Source organism: Sinohyriopsis cumingii, chromosome 2, assembly GCF_028554795.1.
Source record: "Sinohyriopsis cumingii isolate HCF-2022 chromosome 2, ASM2855479v2, whole genome shotgun sequence".
NCBI lineage: Eukaryota > Metazoa > Mollusca > Bivalvia > Unionida > Unionidae > Sinohyriopsis > Sinohyriopsis cumingii.
Window position 1 is genome coordinate 154,588,288 of NC_142962.1, and position 17,533 is coordinate 154,605,820.

The window sequence follows — 17,533 nt, forward strand, 5'->3', positions numbered from 1 at the left end:
AGAAATCATAAAAAACACACGAACTGACAGACGAACTAACGGACTTTTGTACAGACGGACAGAAAGACAGGGAGTTTCACAGTACGACCAACACTATGTAAAAATATTTGCGAATAAATATATATTCTCCTCTTTCCATAAGTTTACCGGTAAATTGATTTTTCATACAGTTTCTAAACAGCTTGCTTAGAAAACAAACATTTCAACTGTTCCTTTTATTTACTCATGGGTCAAAAGTATTCATACTACTTAACCTTTCAGACTTTTCTTTTTTCTTGTCGTTAATTAGTACAGTCTCAAACCGCGGAGAAAACTGTTCATGTATTAACTATTCTCCAAAAACTGTAAAGTGTGAAACGTTATTAGAGCACCGTTATAATTATATGGTTGCTGTTACAATGTTGGAGACAAAAATCTGATTGAAAATGGCTCTCGTGGAGTTTCTTTTTCTCCCGTATCTTTGGAACACTGTTTGCCCTTTTCGATCAACGTTCTCACAGCTACTGAAAAGAACTGAGGTGTCCTATTTCTCTTCTAATTGTGCTTGGTAAGACAGAACACTTCAGAAACATGAACTCAAAAGGTAAAACTATCTCCCAAGAAAACTAAAAAACGTTATGCCTTTCTAGAGCAAATGACGTTGCTCGCAATAAACAAAAGTAGTTGAAAAAAGAAGTTGGCAATAAATGTGATTTTCATTGCTAGTAATGATAAGACTTCCTCATTCTCTGTCGGTGACGCCAGTTAAATATCAAAGCAATTTCGTTTCCCAATGACATACCACGTGAGATTTACAAGCGATTGCCTTAAGCCATTGTCTTAATATCTTTAACGAAGAAGTAATTTATACAGTGCACATATATCTCAAGCCATTCAGCGTTTTTTTGCATATTGTTTTAATTAAATGACTAATATTGAATATGTAGCAATATGTATATATGTATGTATGTATGTATGTGTGTGTGTGTGTGTGTGTGTGTGTGTGTGTGTGTGTGTGTATGCATAAAAACCAATACATATTCTATACTACTTCTTCAGGTTTGATAGATTCAATGCCGTTAAGTCCAAAAATCCCTCCATCAAAACTTTGCTGGCTGTTGGTGGCTGGAACATGGGTTCCGAACCGTTTACAAGTATGGTGTCCACGGCCGCTTCACGTCGAGAATTTGCAGTAACTTCGGCCAAATTTCTCAGGGACCGGAATTTCGATGGTCTTGACCTTGACTGGGAGTATCCGGCAAACAGAGGAAGTCCACCGGTGGATAAGCAACGTTTTACGGAACTTGTTAAGGTTATCTATGAAATATGCACATCTGGGGAAATTTCAAAGTGGGGAGAAATGTTTTGAATCTTTCTGTTCATATAGCATGTTCATTGGTGTCCAAAAATGTATGTAAGAAACAGAATACATATAATTTACATCTTTGATCACATTAACAATACTTACAAATCCTTAGTAAAATCCATTTTGCCGTTGTATTTGGTAAAGTCACGTGCAAAGGGTCAGCCATTACGTTGTCTGTACAATAAGATCATATAATGGATTCAGAACAGCAAATTTTTAATAATTTATATTATTTGTACGAAGATCTATTAATATTGGATTTAATGTGGTGTTTCTTTTTGCCAAGACAAGGCAAACCACTATCTTCCTATAAAACAGCAGCAATGCTCTCAGACGCAAAGGTCTCTGTCCAGAAAAGCATATTGCAGGTTCTGCCTATGTACTGTTTCTATTGCAGGGACTCCCTGTTTACCGTTTCTATTGCAGGGACTCCCTGTGTACTGTTTCTGTTGCAGGGACTCCCTTTGTACTGTGTCTGCTCATTTCGGTCGGTTCACACGATAAAGCAGACAACGAATAACGTATTCATCAGTTACTTTTATTCAACTTAGACACGTGAAAATAAATTTAAACACTGAAGGGTTCTGAGCAATTTGCTTCTCTGAAAACCTATCTTCTGAACAGGTACTTGGCCCGGATCGCCTAGAGTTGGGAATGTCTGTAGTAGCCGCAGTTCACTCAAGCTAAATTTGTAGTAATACTATTTTTAGGCTAACACTTTCCAGATGTATTCCCAAAAGTAAAATTACAATTGATTCTCATCTTGCTAGTCCAGTTACTTTACCTTTAATGTTATCATAAATTATGATTTCATTGTCCAAACAAGCAAACTAGTGTTTAGTCACTGAGTACAGAACGACTTATAATGGCTCAGTTTAGTGTAAATAAGCACACACACACACACATATATATTATTATTATTATTATTATTATATATATATATATATATATATATATATATATATATATATATATATATATATATATATATATATATATATATATATATATATATATATATATATATATATATATATATATATATATATATATATATATATATATATATATATATATAATGAGCATTTTGTCTGAAACAAGAGGTTATTTTCAGACTGGTTGATCTTTGAAGATACAGTAAGATACATAAACCATGTTGTTGCCTTTTTTGCAAAAGAAGAGTCACCGTGATCTAGTGACCAAATATCGGATGATTCTGACTTGGAATCCCGTCTCGAACCATATTCATTGCCTCTGAATCGGTTTTGACGTTTACTGGTACCGATGAAAGAAGTGAATGTAGAGGGCCCAGTTGTCTGCTTTACAGTTATATGAATGGAAATAAAGTTAACATACACATATATGCGTCCCATCTACTTGGATTTACATAGTGTGCATTATCGGCAATGTCTGAAGCAGATGTGCTCAGGAAATGAACATGAAATAGCACAGTACACCTATTGTACTATTTTATATAATTAACAACCGGGTGTTCACTGTGTAGACGTTGCTATTTTCTGAAAATGTTAAGTATCCTCACCCCACAAAAAAAACATTAAGAAAACTCTGTTCGTTTGTTTCATAATTTAGCTACTGCATGAAAATAGTCATGCAGGCAAGCAATCTTCTGAAAAATGCTCATAACAAAACCATGTTAAGTACACTCCAACCAAAATCAACCCCTATCATTCAGGTATCAAAATAAGGATAACGGCTGTTAGTTTTGTTTTCTCTTAATTTACATTTAATATATTCACATTTATTTTGTTAATAACATGGAGAACCGTGGAATACTTTTTCTTTAAATTGTATGCCTTGTGCAAACGGGACAAATTATGGAACGGATCTTTGATAAGGTACTTAGCCTTATTCGCGTCAGTTGATTCATCTCTTAAAACGTAACAACATTCTTTAAATGAAAATTGGTTTAGATACAGATACGTAAAACACAACTATATGGAATTAATGTAATTAGTGTTTTGAGTTCAATATTGTTACAAAATCAAGCAAGATATATTGCCACCTTCAGTAGACTGGCGTTTCGTCTAGGGAAGAATACCGTACGCTCTGTTAGGAATTCGGATAGGTTCAGGTGTTAGGCTTTGTCTCGGGGCTAGGAAACATAGGAATATTTCTGATTCTCAGTGTTTAAGCATTCTTGCATCTATCATAACTTGTGCAATACAAAAACATGTCTGTAACGACAGTTTCCAATTCCGTTGTCTAATAATTTGATATTTTATATAGGAATTGAAAAGAGTATTTGACGAAGATGCCCGCCAGACCGGCAAGCCCCCTCTTCTTCTGACAGCAGCTGTTGCTGCTGGAAAATCCAAAATAGATACTGCATACGACGTGCCTGATATATGTAGGTGAGTAATGACCGACCTACGACTATGTATTTCTATAACAACTGCAGTACACATACATACATACATACATACATACATACACGAGTTTCAAAGATCAGTGCTATATGATAAGGGATTTCAAACTGTATTTACATCATGATTATACGACTTGTTACATCATTAACAGACATTTGCTATGCATTATAGATCAGAAAGGTTATTTCAAGGTCTTCTATAAGACGTATATATATATATATATATATATATATATATATATATATATATATATATATATATATATATATATATATATATTTGACTTGATATTTTGAAAGCAGTAATAGGACGTTGCACTTTGAAATAACGATACGTGATTAAAATTTCAGTTATTGAAACTCTCTCTCTCTCTCTCTCTCTCTCTCTCTCGCATACGTACACGCACACACAAACTGTGTACTGTATTCTTTTTGTTTCAGATATCTAGACTTTATAAGTGTCATGACCTATGACCTACACGGAAGCTGGGAGGATCGCACAGGACATAATAGCCCGCTGTTTCCTCATGCCGGGGAAACCGGGGATGGGCGCTACCTTAACCTTGTGAGGCATCATTCTATCTAACAACAATCATTACAAGTATTAAGAGAGACAATCGTTTAACAGTAATAGCTTTATAAACAGTTTAAAGGCTCCCATATATTCAATTCTTTGTTGGGTTTATAAAGAAAGACATTTTAAACAAACAACGCCTAAGCTCGGTGAGGGAAGCAGAGACGTAGTTCGGGTAATCTGTTGAAAGCAGGAATAATGATTTCATGTTGAGCAAATGTGGGATAACTTTAAGTTGGGATATTTGTTTTGTTGTCATTGCTGTGCGGAACGGATTTCTAATGCCTAATGAAATTTGTATATCTCGAAACACCAGTGTACATATTTGATTACCTTTCAAAACGAAATTGTAAACGAAGCCTAACTTTTGTTACATACATGATAACATGCGTCCTTGTCATGTATGATGGAAATAACACAACGTGGTTTTACCGTCGCCCCTAGAACACGACTGAAAAAAATGATGACTGTTTGTTCTTAATTTTTTAGCGTGCAAAATGATAAGATTGATTGTAAATACTTTCATGCTGGATCGGATTTTCATAACTACTCTCGAACTGGGTCGGATTGATGCTAAATACTTTCCAACTGTGTCATACATTGTCAGGTGTTTATAACTCTTCGGTGTAGTACTCTCGTACCATGCTTATGTACATTTTGACCGGAAGTTCATTAATGTTCTGCTGAACATTATGTTCTCTTTACCATTTTAAGTGTCAGGAAACGATATATATTTTAAGGGACAGAAAGAATTACTTAAGAGTTCTGTATTATTTTTATAAAATTATTTTAAATTAGCTTGCATGATAACGAAGATTGAATTCAAATAGTTGAATGATACCTGTAATTAAACAGGCTAGTGCTGCATCCCTTATGCGTGTATTAAACGTTACATACCTAATGACTCGTGATTGCAGTGCAAAAATTCCCCAATGCAGATTTTATGTATGTAATTGCCACAAGAATGACTCAAATCACATGGAACCGTAGGACACAATTCCGAATGCAATGTAGATTGACATCACATGACCTCGTAAAAATACCAGCGTGTCAACACATAATCCTTGGTAGAAATACTCATGAAACACTTTTATTATGTACCAGTCTGCGATTACCGCCTTCTTAGGCAACTGAAATGTCAATTGGATGACATCCCTATGGCCCGCAGGCTCCAACAGGAGACAATACATTTGTTCTGCGTCTGTGTGTTAGTGTGTCACTCAATCCAATCCGGTGTTAAACAAAATTAATATTGGATTTTGGGAAAAATTTCGTTAAAATGGCCCAAAATGCCTTCTGAAATTAGTAAACTTTGCACTTTGACGTAGATCTTAGCTGACTCTAATGCCAATTTCTGCGAAAACGAGAGTATCCAAAGTTATCAACTGTTTGGAGCGTCTCGACAAAATTTAATTACTAACATTGCCATTATAATTACTTTTAGACGATATGCTATTATTTTAAAGGAAATCTTTTTTTTTCAGTAAAGTTGCTTTATTAGTAACTTTTAGTTTTGTCGAATTCTCAGTCTAGAAAGCCTAGTCATTTTGTGTGCAAATATGCTTTGTGAAGGAAAAGTTATTTTCTGACTATTAACTTTTCTTTCAAAAACACTGAATAATTCCCCCCCCCCTCTACTACTTAACCTGATATCTAATTGCTTTGTTTGCGTTTCAGGCATGGGCATCAAATTATTGGCACCAGACCGGTTGCCCAAAGCACAAGTTGAATATCGGACTGGGCTTGTATGGCCGATCCTTTACACTGTCTAATCCTTCTGATAATGACGTAATGGCCTCCGCTAGAGGGACGGGAGAAGCGGGACAGTTCACCAGGGAAGGTGGATTCCTGTCATACTATGAGGTTGGATTTGGTGTGGCTTTCGAATAAATGTGTGTCACTGTTCTTCAGCCATATTCCTTCAAAAATGTGTCAGCCATCTTTTGGGTCAGCTGATTATAGTGTTAGTCTTTCTAGAAAATATGTTGAAAAATGTCAGTCATTCTGATATATATGTTTAAACACGCTCCTTGTTGCAAAGGAATATAATATTCCTTTTATATACTTTGAGACATTTATGTTTAAAATACATCATGTCTTTTATAAATTGTTCAAAACTAAATGAAATCAGTTTCTGCTGTTTAAACAGTAATGTAAGAAGATGATATAAGGAAGGGAGACAGATGTCAAGTAAGGTAATTATGAAGGCATTAAACGTTATCTGGAACATATCTTTCTGCGTCATACATTTTGAAGAATGTTGACAATCCTTAATGGAAACTTTAAATGTATGCATGTTAACAGTTTCAGATAACTAAAATGTAAATGTTGTTTTCATCAGTTATTGGTATAAGATTCCTTTCTGTATTTAGTTCAATACAAAACTATATTACTAGACAATATATGCATATATTGAAAAATTTAAAGCAAAGTAGATATTCCACCTTGCTTCAACAATATGCTTAATATTGTTCATGTTCATTATCTTCATTAACTCAACATCACCGTTCAAAGAGCAGAGAAATTATTTCACGATGCCTGCTTTAGTTATATGATGTCTTGATTTCTTCTTATTTTCTTCTTTTTCTGCTTCAGTCGTCCTTTCCTTCCTATTTGTGTTAACCGATTTTGATTTACGATCATTTTCTCTTCTACCTTCTCCTCTTTTAACCATTCACCATCTATCATTATCTTCTTATTCTTCCTCTTCATCTTCCTCTTCAATCTTTTCTTTCACATTTTCTCATCTCTTAATTTGCATTTCTTCCTTCATGTCAAGTATCTTTCTACTTGTATTTTGTATTGCACCTCTATGCCTTTTAATCTTTTGTAATAAACTCTTGCTTTATATCCATTCATCTCGCAGGTATCTAATACTTTCTTTTCTGTCTCCTTCCTTCATAACCAGACTTCCTTTCACGTCTTCATGTTAGTTCCTGACTAACTCTCTTCCTTACTTGAATTTTATCCTTCTCTGAGGTAGAAATAGTATTTATTAGTTCGAGAGAGAGAGAGAGATAGAGTCCCAAAACTTTCTGCTCTCTCTCTCTCTCTCTCTCTCTCTCTCTCAAACAATTCATGTTATTCTCCGTTTCAGATTTGCCAAATGAAAGCATCTGGGGGCCAAGCACGTTACATCAGAGATCAGCAAGCGCCCTATATGGTAAAAGGTGATCAGTGGGTCGGTTATGATGACACCGACAGTCTACAGATCAAGGTTTGATGTTTCTCGATTTGTTTTTCAATTATTGCCTTCAAATATCTCTCAATCAAATGCTGCTAATCACATCACTGAAAACAATGTAAATTGGCCAATTATATTACGAATCATTACATCATCATTTACATTCCGGTTTGTCAAAGCCATGGAAAAAGGAATCAAGACAACTACATTGCAGGCAGTTTTCACTACATAAGGAACACATATTCATTTATTTGTTAACGGGACAAATACAGCAGTAATTAAAGACGTTTTACACGAGACTTTGTTTCAAACGTTATGGTTGATTGTAGCAGATATTTGAATCTATATACATATACATTTTTAGGTTGATTGGATCAAGCAAAATGATTTTGGTGGAATTATGGTTTGGGCCCTTGATTTGGATGATTTCACCAACGTATGCGGTCAGGGCAAGTACCCTCTATTGACTGCCATTAACAACGCCCTTGGCCACTCGACAATGCATATAATTACACCCCCACCAACAGCGCACATCGTCACACCGCCACCGTAAGTGTTTGTTTTGTTTATGTTTTGTTTTTGTTTTTGTTTCTTTTATAAGTTATCCTTATTTAGCTCTAGTTGACGTTTTTGCAATAGTTGCAGTGGTTGCTTTAATCAAAGCCAGTGTCGTTTAGAGTTGCTGTCAGTGTGCATCTCTCGTCTTTTTTTCATAAGAAAATGCAGACAACTTGACCATGACAAGCTAATATCTGTTAAGTATTAAGTAAATAACTTTACATTTCTTTCATATCATGTTCAACCAAAATCTTGTTTTTATATCAAAATCCGTTTGATAGTATTTATCCTTCTGCATCCATTTGGATAAATCTTTATAGTCTTTTTAATTGTTTTAGCTAAACATCTTCTCCTTCAACTTTATATGGTGCAATAATAAAAAATATTTGATGTATCTAAATGCGGCTTTTCTATTATTGGTCTTACAAATGTTCTGGTACAGCTGCAATTATTATTCCACGCATTGGTAAATTAATCCCTTGGATGCATCGTCATTTTATGGAATTAGTTCCGCCAGAATGATTAACCAATAGCATTATCTATTATACATATGTACAAATCTTAAATAGTATTATGTTGTCGCAAAACGTTTTGGTAATTGGTACACATTTTTGCATACCTTGTGTATGTCCTAAATTAGCAATGTCTGTAAATAATTAAGTTATTATTCTCTAAATTCTTTCACATAAAGCACGTGCTTTAAACTTCCTATCTTACAATTTTGGATTCCTCCACACACATACATACATACATACATACATACATACATACATACATTATTTTAATAAAAATAAAGTGGATAGCAATATTTTAAATAATTATTTATTATAAAGAAGTTTTTTTATATTTCTATCCTATTTCCAAATATAGTTATAAACATGTATCGTGTTTTGAAACTTTAAAGAACCCTAAATTACAACTACCATTAATAAATCTCCGTGCATGATGTTGCACATCTTGATGTTGCCATCCATAATGTTCAGTTTAACCGAATTTGCCATAATTTCATATCATGCATGCTTTACAGACATAAAATAATATTTTATGAAATGTATATAACGAATCCAGGCAGGGGAGGGGGTGGCACGCTTTAATTAATACATAGAAACCTAAGCAAAGAAACAAATGAGTTCAAATGTTTTGGTATTCCTATAGTATTACAAAATACTATTGTTATACAAAATGAACAAAACCGTTGAGTGATGTGACCACAATTGTATCCAGAAGCCGCGAGCGTTTTATTATTATTATGTCAAGTGTGAAGCATTAACATGGTTACACACACATGGAATATTAAAATTATGAAATGGTACGGAAGATCATATCAAAGGTTCCATTTTGTAAAATTGTATTTTCTTTATTATGGGATCCACACCTCTCACGAGTCAGTGGCATTTGCTGGTTTTCCTTGCAATATCTTGGCAAATCAAGGCAAATTTCACGATCATATTTAAATGCGATACATATAAGCTAGTTTTGAAAAAGCATTCGACATTCTGAATACCTCAAAACCCTTGGTATAAGTTTTACGTTGAGTCTATATATAGATTCACTTTCCTGTAAACTAAGTTTCAAGATTCTCTATATATCCCAGCGAGAATTACACCAGAAACATGAACTGGAGCTTTCATCAATCTCCCAAAGATGTTTGGGTTACAATCGGGATGACTGTGTTGAAATTAAAAGTAATACTACCTTTTTATTGTTCATTGTGTTCTCAGAACTCGGACTCAACCAAATCACAATCAGGCCCAATCTACAAGAGCACCCATTGCACACGAAGTTAAAACAACGCAAGCACCACCCAGTAAGTAGTTCAAAATTTCTTGCAAATTTTAGAATTAGAATTATTTTGATACACAAACTGTATACATATGCTTATTTTGCTCCATCAATTCAATAATTTATTCTATTGTTTTAGACGACTGTATCCTTTGTGTTATATCCATACTTGTTTTAAACAGTTAGTTGGTTAGCTCGATCCTCAATCAGCCAGCCCGTCCTTCAGTCTGTTTGTCAATCAGTTAGTTAAACTCGGTACAAATACGTTTTTGAACCCTTTTTCGCCGATATCTTATTAAATTTAAGCTGACAAAAAATCCAAGAGAACAAGGTTGTTCGGGACGACTAACACAAACTTCTCAAAATTGTCCGTCTTGATAGAATGCATTATTACGTTGCTAATTTAGATAACACGTTGTACATTTTTCACATTTTTGAAGGAAAACTCTCTAATAATGCCCCAAACCGACACGGTTTTCACTAAATTTATACTAATTATCAATAGTCTGCCTTCACACATCACGTGATTATATTTAGCTATAAGAATATATTAACTTCGTAAATATTTGACGTTTTTTAAGTATTATGTAGTATGGTGAATCTTACATATATTTTTATGAACAGCAAGCATTGCAAGGAATAAAGGTTGTTTGTGCTTTGTAATTTTTCTGATAGATCTGTATTCATCCAATAGCAGCCCCCCCCCCCTTAGTAATTATTAATGGATTAAAAAGTACGTGATTTTCAAGTATGCACAGCCTTGCTTCATGCTTCCTCATTCATTGATGATGCTCTTACTTTCAGGCTTATCACGAATAATGTACTTTATTAGAAACGTCCACTTTGTTCTCATTTAGTCCATATGTTGAAGGTGTTGGGCGTTGTTTACAGAAAAATGTAAAAATTATGAAATTGTTTATCTGGTTACCGAGGTAAGATTGCCTTCGATCATAATGGAACCTTTCAAATGCAACCGATATTAGTCAGTGGAACATTTCCATCAAATTACAAAAAAGAAAAACGTTATTGGCGAAAATAGTGCAAAAACGTAAAGGTGACGTTGCAACCAGGTAGTGCTGGACAGCACGGCCTAGCTAATCAATTAGCTAGTTAATGACGTAGTCACCTTTGTATAATTTTTTTCCATTTTATTCAAGTATTTTATTGCGTTTATATTAAACACGTTTGCCTTAGTACATCCATATTATTCGTTGTAGTCAAACGCAAAAGTGTAAAATTACAATTATGTTTACGTGTGTTACCTTTACCATATGCATCATATATCTGAAACACAGTCAGTGTGAAAAGTCACAAAATGATTATTTATCCACAGGGAAAACTTTTGGCTTATGCTGCCTCTTCCATAGATACATTACAGGCTATATTTGTGCAAACAGTCAACATTTATCTCGTATTTCCATGACAACTACGAAACTCTTTTGCGTTTTAAAAAAATCCTTTTTAATATTACCTATTTTGTCTATTTTCAGACATTCCATCGATCGCAAAGGACTTTACCTGTTCCCAAGCAGGAAATGGTTACCATAGTGACCCCACCTCCTGTATGCAATATTTTATATGTGCTGGAGGAACAGCATTCAAGTTCAAGTGCGCGCAAGGTTTGGCTTGGAACTCAGCTAACAACTTCTGCGATTGGCCAGACAAAGTCACATGTCCACCAGGCACGAGCATTATTGGAAACCAACGACCGGCTGAGGTTGTTAGACCACCACCAGTAACACAGAGACCAACACCTCCTCCTACAAAACCGCCAACAACTGCATTCAGTGCGAATCTTAACGCTTTTGACACTAATTACCCAGTTGCGACGTCACCACCGACACCATCCTGGATGGACTGGTCACGATGGGCGACTGACTGGCTGAACTCTGTTGCAACAACCAATAGTTACTGGAACCAACGTAATTATCACCACCCAACACCAACCCCGCTCTCCCTCTCTCTCTCTCTCTCTCTCTCTCTGTCTCTCTTTTCTGAAGCAGTTTTAAAATGACCTTTTGATAGTGACAATGTTTGCCTTTCCTAACATTATATGAAACTTAAGGAATGTTGATTACGATTAGTTAGCACAATCTGGAAGTGTTGACAGTAGTCAGGAGAACACAAAAACATTAAATTTACGAATTGGAAATGGAAAGCTTTCAAATGTCGAAGGAACTTGAAAAAGCGTTATTGTTAATAGAGTCCGTAAGCGTGGTTTTATTGCTTCAGACCAAGGCTCGAGTATGTTGAATTTCCGAGTTTTTTCCGCTTGATGTGCTCGAAATGCATATAAGAAAGGACACGTGATTGGCAGATGCGGCAGACTGACATACCGGTACGGCAGTAAACTGTTGACTTATGTAAATGTAGGCAAAGTATATGTTTTTGTTTTTCTTACTTCAGATTCATTTGGTTAAGAACCTGTCAGTCAGATTGTATTTTTGTACATGCCCACAAGGCTTGTATGTTGGAATGGATATTTACGAGACCAAATGATGTTAATCTACGATGCGACTGGAAATTGTGAAATCTTCTTTATCATGATTCTTAATGCGGTTACATCGGCAACTTGGAAGTCAGTCCTATAGAACAATACAGTCAGTGTATGCAAATACTTGCCGTTTGTATCACCTACGTTATTTACGAAAAAATGATTGATCGAGAAGTCTCGAATGCATCGAACTATTTTTTTAATTCTCAATTGCTCGGTCGATCCTGTGGTAAATCCAATCGTAGAAACAAAGTAGGTATCTGGAATGGATAGCGGTGTCCATTTGCGAAGACATTTTCTGCAAACAAAATATATGTTTTGTCGCAAATTACTGCGCCGAGATACATTTAACGCATACTTTTGTCTCATAGAAATTGCCAAGATTGTCTAGGACACACGGTACTAATAGTATGGAAAAATGGGAACCAGCCTGGAAATGGGTGAACATAAAATAGAGCATATATGGGTTAGGCTGACCAGGATTGGTTAATAATGTAAGTTATGTTGTAGGAAAAGGAATCTTTTGAGAGCTTATCCAAGTTGTAAGTGAGAATTTTTTTTAGAGACATTGTTTTATTGATGGAATTTCAGTCCTTTAACAGTCTCGAGTTTGGAATACTCATTACTAAAATTAGCACCTGACTCTTTGATGCGGAATTGAAAGGACATGTTTCAGACACATGCATGTCTAGAAAATGCCGCGGCTCATATCCTTTCCTCTACACAGAATCTGACATGCAGGTTTCATCTATACTGATACATATAGATTTGATCATGAGCACTCAAAAAATTTGTTATTGAATTTTTAATATCATGGTGTTTGCATAGGTTTACTATGGGAATTGAATTAGTATCGTGAGTCCTCTAAGTAAATATGATTAGTTTCAGAGAATTTGCACCAGAAGAAACAACCATTAATTATATTATCTAGAAAATCCACATGAAATGTGCAATAGAAGTGTAAAGGTACGATAGAGGTGTAAGGGAGGCAACTCGTGATAGCACAGGTGCCGCACTTTATGATCATATAAAATATTGTTAATATTTTTTATTTAAAAATGAGAGAAAATGTATGCTGTGCAGTACGTAAATCAAATTATAGCTGCTTGAAATGATACACCTTGGAAAACGCATTTAAATGATAGTATCAGAAGTGCCTCTAAACGCAACTTTGAAAAGACCCACGTTCATCAATTTAATATCATGTCATGTATGAATGCCCCAGTAAAGCGGTGTAGTAATTTTCATATCTGCCATTTTCATGAAAAACTCTGAAATATATATTTCTAGACCAAGAGGCACGTAAAAACAAAACAATGCACAATTGTCTATCCTTCTAGTAGCTACAAATAACACTATTTTTTTTTCTAGATGTTCACAATAATCAGCTATGAAACGTTATCTTTAGTTTCTTGATGCTTTGTGATTTTGCACATGAGGCCCTAAAGCAACCCATTTCCCAGGATGTAGCCAGCCTAGTTTGAATATTCTCGTTTTACAGATTACTTGGGAGATACCTGCTTTTGTCAGACATATTTTCATTGTCACCAGAAAAACATACTGCATTAGTTTCGTCGTGCCGGAAGTGCATGCATATAACTAAGTCTTAGATTATAAATAGTACGTGAAATTTCATAATTCAGAGAACATGCTACGTGTGTACCAAATCTGTCCAAGAAATACTATTATTATCAACAATGATTTTTTTTAAAAAATCCACATGGCCTATGTCCACTGCCCGTTGCCAAAACTGATGTGACCTTTGTGCAGAACTATTTGAAGATGGAGTTCTAGTCAGAAGGCACGAGGTTTTGAATTCCACTCCACCTTTATCATTGTCAGTGCTATCCTTTTCGTATACATGGGGCACAAAACCACACGAGTTCTCCACCAATGGCCTTGGTCTTTCGCTTTCTTCTGTTTCCCAAACCAATATTCCTCCAGAACAACGATTAAGTCATCTTTTTAAATTATTCTCTAACAGTTCTCTATGAGGCAGAACGAGGCCTAATTCTTTTCCATTTCCCGTTTCTATATTGAGTCCACATTAGGCGCTACCTTTGAAAGACTGGCCGGCTCCTTCTTAAGCAAATGCCTCATTTATCTCATAAGCTCGCCACTACAAAAGGCTTTTCATATCCAGTATACATAATGTTATTAATGTTATACGTCAAACCATGCAACTCGATGAGCTGCGTTTTGACAAGTTCTACAACTTCATCACCAAATAGGTCACTCTGACCTATATTTCAGTTTTAACTGTCTACAGTTAAGTCATGTGTTTTCAGTTTATTTCTCTCTTATGCTTATGCCAGAATCATCAGCTACACAGTAGTATGCATCTTAGTGTGTACCATGGACGTACAGCAGAAGACGGTCACTGTGACTTAAATTTCACCGTTTACTGACTGATGTTAGAGTTTGCTTTTAGTTCATGACCACATACATTTTGTGAATCCTGTATAAATACTGTTATGCTTGGAGTCATTAAACTTCATGGGTGGATGCATTTTGATGTGTACAGCAAGTACATTATGAGAGTACGCCACTGTGACCCACATTTCGTGGTTTTTGACCTGGATTTAGTTTTGTGTTTAAACAATTGATGCTAGAATGATTAAACTGGATGATTATATACTAGTAAAATACGGTAATTACATCTATTCTGCTGGCTTAGATAAAGTTTATGTCTAGCTCATAACCACACAGTCGTCTTGCACACTGTAGACATACTGTTACATCTGCAATCAAGAAATTTGTTGAGATGATGCATCGTTTGAAGTACTACACCATCATCATAAGTGTAGGTCACCGAGTCCCATACTTTGTGCTTCTCTGATTTGGATCGTGCATTGTGTTATAAATCTGATGTTAGAATCATTATACTAGATTATACACATCACAACTCCAAAAATATGCCACTGTGACCTACATTTCACACGGTGCAGGCTAGTATTTAGTGTTTAGCTCATGATTACATGTTTTATGTTCTGTATTTAGAATCATTACACTTTGTGAGGAGATGCATCTATATGGACATCGCGTCCTTCTCGCAAGTGTAGGTAATTATTGCTCGTATTTAATGCTTTTATCACTTAGGTAAATTTTGCATTTTGATGTTCATTTTGTTCAAGCACTGCATTTCATCTTTTATTGGCTTTCATAGCGTTTTACTTTAAAAATGAGGGACCCCTGTGTTTGTGGTATGCCATACACAACCTATCTTTTCTTAAACTACAAACTTTGGTGAGGGGGATACATCTTGAAAAATTACTCAAACTATTTTGCACAGCGCGGTCTGTTAACTGTGAAATCAGACAATAATAAACGGGCACCTTGAGCCTCAGGGGCCCCGCCTGGGAAATCAAACAATCATGTACGGGGCCCCTTTAGCTACGGGGGCTCTGGGCTCTCGACCATGTAAACTTTACATGGAAAGAGGCCAATATTTCGTTGTCAATATTATAATAATCTGAATTATTTTCTACATAATACTTAATCTTTACAATGGCTGCTGAGAACAGTAAAAGCTTTGTAGAGGTAAGCTGAGTAATAATTAATTGTTTTCCTTTATTGGATCTCTGGAGAAAATATTCGGCCAGAAAGTCCTTTGCATGTTAGAAGGGTCATAAGTTTTTAATTTTCATTTGTGGTAGAGTCTCAGTGCATGCAGTATCACGCGTATACACGTATAAGTAGGAAATAGTGTTTGAGCCAATAAAGTCTTGTCCTAGCTAACAGTTTACTCATCTCGTAGATAAGCGTGATAGTCATAATGTCTAATAGTCTTAATGGCACATTCCTATAAACATAACAATCAACAGGAACTCGTAATTAGTTCATTGAACAAAAAATGTATTCGCCATTTAGTTTCTTCTGGATGTTTAGTAGTAAATGTAATCCCCAAAACGAAGCTTTTCTCTAAAAGGAGACGAGTATGTGATACACAAGAGGAAAACTAGTGTTTCTTCCAATTTTCCATAACTAAAAGATTATAAAAGCTCAGATATTAAGTAGGTGGCTATGGACAAAGACAGAATAAAGGAAATATTTTCATGTACCGTAAGGAAGGCTGTTAATTTTAATTTATAAAGCTTAAATATATAGACGACAACATTCATTTTTCATTACAGCGCCATCGGCGGGAGGCACCGTTAACTTTTGCACCGGTAAATCTGATGGCATCCATGCAAATCCAACGAGTTGCCGAAAATATTATGATTGTTCCAACGGCTACGTGTACGAGTACACATGCCCTGCCGGAACGGGCTTCAGTGCCATATACAAAATTTGTGATTACATTGACAACATACCAGGATGTCGACCGTAAACCCTTTTCTCGACCAATCAGGAGTAAGCTATAACGTCACGTGACTAGTTGCTCTCTGATAATAAGTAAAAAGTCTCTCGACCAAATGGACTTTACTTGTCTTTTAGCAAGGCTTTCAAGTCTAGTTCAGATCCATGTAATAAGTGCCTTAATATTTTTCCTTTAAATCAAACTTAGTCATTTAGCCTATCCGGTGATTTCTAACAGATTTTAAAAGGAACTCTGATTTTAAACTGTAGATATAAAATGTAGATACAAAGTGCCTAATGCAGTTAATATAATTCTGTAGTGAATGTTGTGGATTCGAATTGCACACTAATTGTATTCTTTGAGAATTAAAAGAGAGTATAACATCAAGACATTTTTTCCTCATCTTTTCTCTCCATGTTGTCGACATTGCATCTAAAGAATACAGTATACCGTTGTTCTCCATCTGACAATTTTATTTTAAATTAACCATCACAATGTTATGATCACAACTGTCATGTATTAAGAATATGTCAACTTTCAGAAGACTTCATAAAAATGAACGACAACAATGTCAGCTAAAACCGAACTATCTATGAAACTTTGTATGATTAAGAATAACTGTACGTGACAGAAATAGTCCTGTGTCCGACTGTTGGAAACATCTTCAGGTGAGATTCACACAGTAATCATAATCTGAACATCTCTGAATGTTTTAGTAAATTGACCGAAAGAACCGGGGATGTTCCGCGTGTACTTTCTCCAAACTGATATCATAAAATATTCTAAGCACATATACGCTGGTCTTGCCAATACTAAAAGATGAGAGGCTAATGGCAAACATAGAACTGACTTAGTCAATAGTTTCTATGAATTATCACAACACAAATAATTATTTAATACAGAGATAATG

At 35.3% G+C, this 17,533-nt stretch overlaps 1 protein-coding gene across 2 annotated transcripts in view; it reads left to right on the forward strand.

Moving 5' to 3' along the window:
* LOC149806143 (chitinase-3-like protein 1) overlaps positions 1 to 17,010 on the forward strand; it is an 80,969-nt gene extending 63,959 nt beyond the window's left edge. For both annotated transcript variants that reach the window (XM_089951042.1, XM_089951043.1), the window contains exons 4-12: positions 1,039 to 1,291; positions 3,593 to 3,717; positions 4,173 to 4,296; positions 5,983 to 6,168; positions 7,403 to 7,522; positions 7,854 to 8,038; positions 9,769 to 9,854; positions 11,320 to 11,751; positions 16,457 to 17,010. In XM_089951042.1, coding sequence (XP_089807168.1) covers positions 1,039 to 1,291; positions 3,593 to 3,717; positions 4,173 to 4,296; positions 5,983 to 6,168; positions 7,403 to 7,522; positions 7,854 to 8,038; positions 9,769 to 9,854; positions 11,320 to 11,751; positions 16,457 to 16,653 — 1,708 coding nt within the window. In that variant the 3' untranslated portion in view covers positions 16,654 to 17,010. The remainder of the gene's footprint in view (positions 1 to 1,038; positions 1,292 to 3,592; positions 3,718 to 4,172; positions 4,297 to 5,982; positions 6,169 to 7,402; positions 7,523 to 7,853; positions 8,039 to 9,768; positions 9,855 to 11,319; positions 11,752 to 16,456) is intronic.
* Positions 17,011 to 17,533: the final 523 nt, after the last annotated feature.